Source organism: Austrofundulus limnaeus, unplaced genomic scaffold, assembly GCF_001266775.1.
Source record: "Austrofundulus limnaeus strain Quisiro unplaced genomic scaffold, Austrofundulus_limnaeus-1.0 Scaffold496, whole genome shotgun sequence".
NCBI classification, from domain to species: Eukaryota; Metazoa; Chordata; class Actinopteri; order Cyprinodontiformes; family Rivulidae; genus Austrofundulus; species Austrofundulus limnaeus.
This window is the reverse complement of record NW_013952898.1, coordinates 322,452-330,230: the sequence shown is the minus strand read 5'-3', so window position 1 is coordinate 330,230 and position 7,779 is coordinate 322,452. Positions and strand designations below refer to the sequence as shown.

General features: G+C 36.9%; 1 protein-coding gene across 2 annotated transcripts in view; it reads left to right on the top strand.

Moving 5' to 3' along the window:
• Positions 1 to 7,779, top strand: part of armc8 (armadillo repeat containing 8) — a 46,964-nt gene that overhangs the window by 27,755 nt on the left and 11,430 nt on the right. For both annotated transcript variants that reach the window (XM_014025741.1, XM_014025742.1), the window contains exons 12-15: positions 385 to 480; positions 565 to 647; positions 3,491 to 3,572; positions 3,718 to 3,804. In XM_014025741.1, coding sequence (XP_013881195.1) covers positions 385 to 480; positions 565 to 647; positions 3,491 to 3,572; positions 3,718 to 3,804 — 348 coding nt within the window. The remainder of the gene's footprint in view (positions 1 to 384; positions 481 to 564; positions 648 to 3,490; positions 3,573 to 3,717; positions 3,805 to 7,779) is intronic.

Genomic DNA, 7,779 nt, shown 5'->3' with positions numbered 1-7,779 from the left:
TGTGAATTTTTCACGTAGAGCTGTGACACTTATATTGTTGGAAAGAGCAGAGTCTGGGCTTTAAATTGATGGGCTACGGTTTGAATTGTTTTCCCCGACATTAGTGAACTGAACGGGGGAGGTTCTGCTGCTCTTGGTACTCGGGGGGGAGGGGGGTGCTCGGGTTTTGTCTACGCTGTAATATACTTAACAATTTTTTACTTTTGCATAAAACTTGTTGGAGATGGTCCATGTGTAGGCTGAGCAGATAATTTATAACGTAAAGGAAAACCTATAATAAGTTTGTCACAGCTCTTGGCCCACAGCCAAATATATTTACACCTTTTTATAACTTTTTTTCTATCTCTACCCTGGTGCACCTTTCCTCTTCACTATTGTTTACAGTTGGACCATGATCTGAAACATGCACATGAGCTGAGGCAAGCTGCTTTTAAACTCTACGCTTCCCTTGGCTCCAATGATGAAGACATCCGCAAAAAGGTTTTATCATTCATGGTTTTTCTTCAGAAATGTGTCTGTGTGGAAATGTGCTAATTATATAATCTTTGTTTTTGTTTACCTCAGATCACAGAGACTGAGAACATGATGGACCGGATAGTTAGTGGGCTATCAGAATCCAGCATTAAAGTCCGGTTAGCAGCAGTCAGGTGGGGTTTTCTAATGCACTCTTACATTGTCTTAAATTGTGATGAAAATGCTCAAAGACAAAGCTTTGTCATCCCTTGTTAAATGTGAGTTTCAATATCTTTAAATCTACTGGAATGACTCTTTTACATCAACCTTAAATAATGTTAATAAAATATGGAAAAAATCATTAAAAACATGTTTTTGAATGAACTGCAGGTTTCTTCAAACAAAGTGTACCTTTGGGCCACTCTGAGTTTTAAATGGGTCTAAATGTTTTGCTTGCTTCTCTGCTTTAAAAAAACAAAAGTATACAACTACTTATACTTGTCAAACAATTTGCAGACAGCACAACTTTATCGATTAGTTACTTCATAAACAATATATTAGCTGCAAACATGGAATTGATCGYTTTAGGCTGTAATGCTATTAAACCTCACTCATATATACAACTTTCAAGTTAATTTAAAATCATGCAKTGTGTTACTTATTGTCTTAAGTTTCCTTATTTGGTGAATTTCAATGATATTCCTACATTTTGTGTTATATCTTATGTCTTATTACCTACGCCAAGGATGAGGTAATGTTTTCGGTCACATGTGTCTGTCGTTCTGTCTGTGGACAACATTACTCAAAAACTTGTGGACAAATTGTCATGATATTTTTACCACTTGTGTGTACTGGGCCAAGGAACACACCTTTAAATTTTGGTGATGTTCCGGATCACGAATCAGGAATTTTTTTTTTCTTTTAACACTCTGAGATCGGCAAAGCTGTGATGCTTTCACAGGGCCTCTGTAAAAAACAGTGAGCTGGATTGGACAGCACGGACTTCAAACTTTATAAAAGTAATGTTAAAACCACATTTAATGATGAATAATTTTTGCCATAATATGCACATTTACAGAACGTTTTGTCACCAGGAAGTGCGTGACTGCACCATGAAACCTATTTTTCCCATTTCCTCAAACACACCATATTTCCGARGCAACCAATCAAAACGGTTTCTCGCTACTAGCCAGGTCCACTTATTATAAGCAACTTTGGGCTTCTTTTTTTCCAAAGTCGCTTGTAAATTCCGTGAGTCGTGGGTTGCGTTTTTTATTTTTTATTTTTATTTTTTTTGGGCTTATTATTAAACGTGAGTTGCTTATTTTGGACTTATCTTTCTGAATGAATGAAATACTTAACTCTGCTCCCCACAGTTAAGCAGAACACAAGTTTAGTGGGTGTGTTTGTCCCTCCCACTCCCTCGTTTCCTGGTTGTTGAGTCGGTACACTTCAAACACACACACACACACACCAGAGCCCAGAGTGATGGGAAAAAGGCAGAGGTGAGCCAGTAGCTGTGGTCCGGCTGTACTGGGAGGAGGGGAGAGCAGAAAAGCTGTCATTCAGAACCAGTCATGTCTGCACTTTGTGTCAGAATAGATCCGTTAGCAACAGACAGTTTTTCCTCATTCAAATATTTTCTGAAGTGTCTGAGCTGTGCTGGAGTCTCTGCTCCTCTCTCCCCTCGGTCCGGAGCATGACGCAGCCAGCCTTCAGAACCTGCACCGCTACGTTTAATGTCTGCTTGTTACAAAATATCCCAATTAAAAACAAAGAGAGAGCATTTAGTTGTGTTGAATGTTATTTTCTTCAATAACACAACACAGCTCGAAAAAAAACTGCTTCAGGACAAGTTCAGAGCTCTGCACAGTGGGGATAAGTGCGCTTGATTTAATGGACTGGGAYWTTTTACACAGGTGGTGCACAGACATAAAAAATATAATAAATAAATAAAWAAATACGCTGCTTGCATTGGGATACAAGTACAGTACAGTAAAATAATGACAAGTGACATTTTGTTTGGAATTTGCTGAATAATTGCATGGATTGAATGGGAGAGAACGATATGAGCCAGAACCAGTTTATTTATTTTTATTATTATTTATTTATTTTTGGTCATAATATCAGAAAAAACTACTTCTTCTCCTCTGGATATAAGTGACAAAACAGAGTAAGAATGAGTTTCAGTAAGCCAGGAGAATATGGGGGAAAATATAATAAAGAGTGAGGAAAAAAAGTTTTTTGGGAGTTTTTGTTGACCGTACTGTCATTTTGCTGCAAAATGCACTTTTCTTATGATTAAAGTGTAAAATTAAATGTTATTAAAATAAATTTAATTATTCAAACAATTAAAGTTATTAGTTTTTATGGTAATTTCTATCATAATTTTGCTGTTGCTTATGTATAATGCAATAATAAATGTATACATTAATACAGTACTGTTACAATTGACCTTTATTTTACATAATGGGGAGGTTGCCAGTTGGGCTTGTTTTCATAGAGCTGGTTGCTTGTTTTTGTCGTGAGATCTGGCAACACTGGGCCGGGCCTCAAAGTTTGGAGACGGGGGGAGCCAGGAAGCACTTTATAAAGAGAGTCAAACCATTACAAACCCATACAAGGAGATAAAACAGACGTTTTACATGGTGAAATGTGACTGATGAAAACTTAGGAGCTTAATCCCACACCAGTTTGACCATGAATAACGTCGAGTGACCAGTCTGACTTTTGTTTTTTTCACATTGGATTCCACCAAATGTGTTTCCATCTCTGCTTTTGTGCATTAACTCTTACAGGATGGAGGAAATTGGTCTTGGCGGAGGTTTGCACTCTCCGAGTGCTTCTAGTTTTAAATAGTTTTTGTTTTTATTGTCTTTAGTTGTGTGTTTTATGTATTACAGTAAAAGAATTAATTGCAATTCTGTAACTCAGAATTTTCTACCCTTCTGATTAATCGTGATGTTTTAAACTTAGTTTATCACGTTAATATTTGGACAGTCATTAAGTAAATACAGAGTTTTTTTTCTCCTTGCAGGTGTCTACACAGTCTTTCACGGTCTGTGCAGCAACTCAGGACCAGCTTTCACGATCACGCTGTCTGGAAACCCCTCATGAAGGTCAGTTTGAATACACCAAAGCAGATTTCTCTGAAAGAAAAAGTTCTGTTTCATTGCTTCTCACTTACCAAACCTTAGCTACTAAGCTGGATGTATAAATTATATTATAATGAAAAAAGTAGAATAACCTTTTCCTTGTTTGTAGTTGCTTCAGAATGCTCCAGATGAAGTCCTGGTCATGGCTTCTTCAACACTATGCAATTTACTGCTGGAGTTCTCACCCAGCAAAGAGGTACATCATCTCTGATTTAAAGGATAGATTCTGTCATATATAGTAAACAGTTCTGATACTCAAACTTTTCAAAATTTATTTATTTTCTGCATTTGTTGGTGAGAAATTTATCTAATTAGGTAAAGGCTAGGAAATTAACATCCCATTTTTCAATCACTACAAAAATGACCAGTGATTACTGTGAGGCTAATGAGGTCAAAACGTGAATTTTGTTGGAATCCATTTAATTATTTATACTTTATAATCAGTGTGCATTGCCAATGCAATGCACACTATTGTGAATCGTTTCCCATCCAAGTCATCTCAACTTTGCCATGCTTCTCCTCCTGCATACTTTGTCCTAGAGCTGCCATTGTAATTTATATCTGTAAAGCYCCTGTGCCAAATGATGGCTATGACTTTTGGTGCCTGTAAAACTTATAGTTTTTGAAATATTAACGTTTAATAAATTATAATGGCAGTCAATGGAGCCTTGTATTGGTCCAATACTGCCCCCTGCTGCATCTACACAATATGGTACTGCACCATAGTTTCATAATATTTAAAATCAATAGTTCAATGATTACAATATTATGATTGTATTTTGATGTTTTACTATAATTTTGTCTTAATACTGCTCTATTGTTGTAATATTATGCAGTTTAGTGTCAATAATTGTATTGGCAATGTGGCCTCTTTCTGCACACATACAAACCAACCCCTGCCACCACCTTCTGCCACAGCTCTAATGGTCTAATGGTCTATGTCATGGGCTTTCATGTGGGAGATCAGGGTTCAAAACCCAGCTAATGTAACTTTAAGAAAAAATCTCTTCAAACTTCATATTGTCACACAATTACCTTAATTCTGAACACCTGCTGATGTGACAGGTACAAGCTGGTATAGAAAACACATTTGAACTTGGTCAAAATTCATTCTGCAAGTCCAATGCGGCAGGCAAAGCCATGCTGCAATGACATGCTACGTGGCAATGCACACTTGTTTTTACATCGTAAAAACCCATGTCTAGTTGGTTTTGTTATTGCTGCGCACCATAAACATTTTTATTATTTTTTTCTAATGAAAATTTTTAACTTGATGGGCTTGAAAAACAATTGTGTATTTACATGAACCATATCTAGTCATTAGCGATATACAGTATACTGTATATATGTTTTTTATTTTATTTTTTTCAGATTTTTGAAATAAACCTGTGATTTTTGGTGAATTTTTTAATTTGAAGCCAATACAAAAATGAGGGTGAATAATTTCCACCACACACATACACATTTTAGTTTTATTATTGTGTTGGTGCTCTGTAACTGTGATAACTTGAACTAAATTGTTGTACAACATGAGAAACACTTGCGAAATGACTGTAGAACCACTTTAAATTGTAGCTTTGAGCTAATAACTATTAGTTTACTGTGTTTTAAGTTACTTTATTCTGGCCTTGTTGTAGGTCAGGGTTTTTTGTGAAGCACTATTCAACATATAGTGCTRCAGAAAAGACAGGATCATTTTTCCAGAACTGGACGGCGAAACCCCCAGTCCAAAGGATTGAACGAACTGGTAGATAGGGACCTGACTGGTCACAACAAATGAGACTTTGAATGAACACTTGACAGTTTGAAAAAAGACTTTAAGGACTGAATTACTTTGTTTTTGTTTTATTTCATTTTGTTCCAAAGCGCCCCGTGTTGTGAATTGTTGTTGCAAATGAAAACAATTGAGTAAGTAAATTGAATATTTTTTCTGGAAACTGTGCACACACTGTTCTGTTGTCACTCACATCTAGGCTCCTTTTTCCAACGTTTGTAATAAAGTGTGTAGATCTAGCAAGAGTTCTGGAAGTAACCTATGTGTTGGGTTACACTCAGCTAAGAAGCTAACCGGAAATCACGTGCGCCGTAAACAACCCTACTGAGAAGAGCAAATTACAGAGCCGAACAAGACAGCTGTAAATGAGAGCTGCTGCTTTGTCAGACAATTTTAATTTAATTTGGAAGCCTTATCAACATGAACTGGCTTCATTCACTTCCTCCACTGCCATTGCTAAACTCACAAGCAGACACTGCGCAGAAAATCGATGTTCAAAACTCCACCTTCTGTTCTCTGATTGGCCCAAATGAAATTCTCCTGAAGAAATCCTTGTCTATGGGAGAAATCCCAGCTGGAGCAGTGAAGGGAAACTAGAATTGAGCGGAGCTGTATAGAAAGGCAAGGGCCAAGTCACACTTTAGCATAAGGCAGACCATTTTTATATAAACAGGAAAATACCTTTTATAGTTCAAACCAAATTCAAAGAAAACCTTTTACATTTTTCATTATCTAATAAAGTTACCATATTTACTCTCAGCAATTTGTCTTACTGGTTTTCAAAAAAATTTGCTGATGGATTTGAGAGTAAATAAATAAATAAATAAAACAAACATGTTCAATAAACTACTAGCATGATCTAATCAACATGTTTTACTCCTTGTATTAGATATGTATTTTCCCAGTAAGTGATTTCGACTAGTCATGTGACCAGGATGCAGTGGTGTGTGCAAAGACTCTATAGAGATGTTAAAGAAGACAATTTGTGAAGAAATGAACAGAAATTACCTTAAAGCTAGTCTTTTCTTCTTTTGAGTATATTAAAACAAATAAACAAAACAACATCTATCTAATGTAGTTTTGGTCAAAAACTAAAGAGCCGCTGCAGTTTACAGACCCCTGCTTTAGACCAAAAGATAGGCAAGACAAAAAGTCGTATGGACTATAATGGTGAGAACAGGGAGATGGAAGAGAACTTGGTGAAGTGAATTTATGTATTTAACCCTCTGGAGTCCAGGGTTCATTTGGACCTTTTTTGGAGTCTTTAGATTTTACATTCATATTTCCCCTTAAAAATGGTTTAACCTGCCATATTTGGTGTAATTCTGTTCAGCCCACAACACGCTAAATATTAAAAATCTCTCAAATCGTATTACTTTTTCCTGCAATTGCTGTTTCTCCATTTCCACCAAACTATTCAGTTTTCGCATCTCATTTTCTTCTTCCTGTAGATTTTTTACCTCTTGACAAAAAAAYGAGAGACAAGACTTTGGACTGCAGTTTTTACACAAGACTACTGTGTTGCCTGTCACTGCACTACATCTCAGAACATCATGTTTAGAAAAATTTGTTGTACACTATCACAATCCCAGTTTTATTTGGCATATCAGAACTATTTAAAAACAGGGGTAAAGTTTTTGTGCTCTCCTGTTTACTAAATTTGAAGTGGTTAGATATGTATTTTCCCGGTTAGAGTAAGATTGTACCTGGTTGTCTGTCAAAACAACAGTTAGCAGGGCTCTAGAGTGCGACCAGTTTGGTCGTAACGGCGACCTGATTTCTTAAAAAAATTAATAAATAAAAAAGAATCCAGCAGCACTGGTGTGAGTGGATTGTTCAGTGCGCCACAGCGGGACCCTGATATAAGGATTAAACAGACACTGCCTTCAACAAATCAGACGAAGTCCAGAGCCATTTTGTCCAATCAGAGCAGAGCAGGGCGGGACTTTCAGTGAGAGCAGGTTTGGTTGAAGCAGCGGGCCKGCTCGACTCGAGCTGCTGCAGTGATCAGTCCTGACTCCTCCACTCCTCCTGCACTTTGCTCCTGAACTACCAGAGACTTTGGTCTGTAAAACCCAACTTTATATCAAATAAATGTTCAGAATGTTGTTATTGAACAGATCTGTCCAACTCTGTGTGAGTGACTAAACTCTCCTCCTGAGAGACTGCTATATGAGCGTGTCACTGCGCACGCAGGCTGAGTCTTTCTGTGAGATTCACTGAGTTTTTCTAATTAAACCACCTTAACTAAGAACATTTGTTTGCCCCATATTAAAACAAAGATGATTCTCTGTTTAACACCCCAGTCAAAAACATTATACAGTGGGGAAAATAAGTATTTAGTCAGTCACCAATTGTGCAAGTTCTCCCACTTAAAAAGATGAGAGAGGCCTGTAA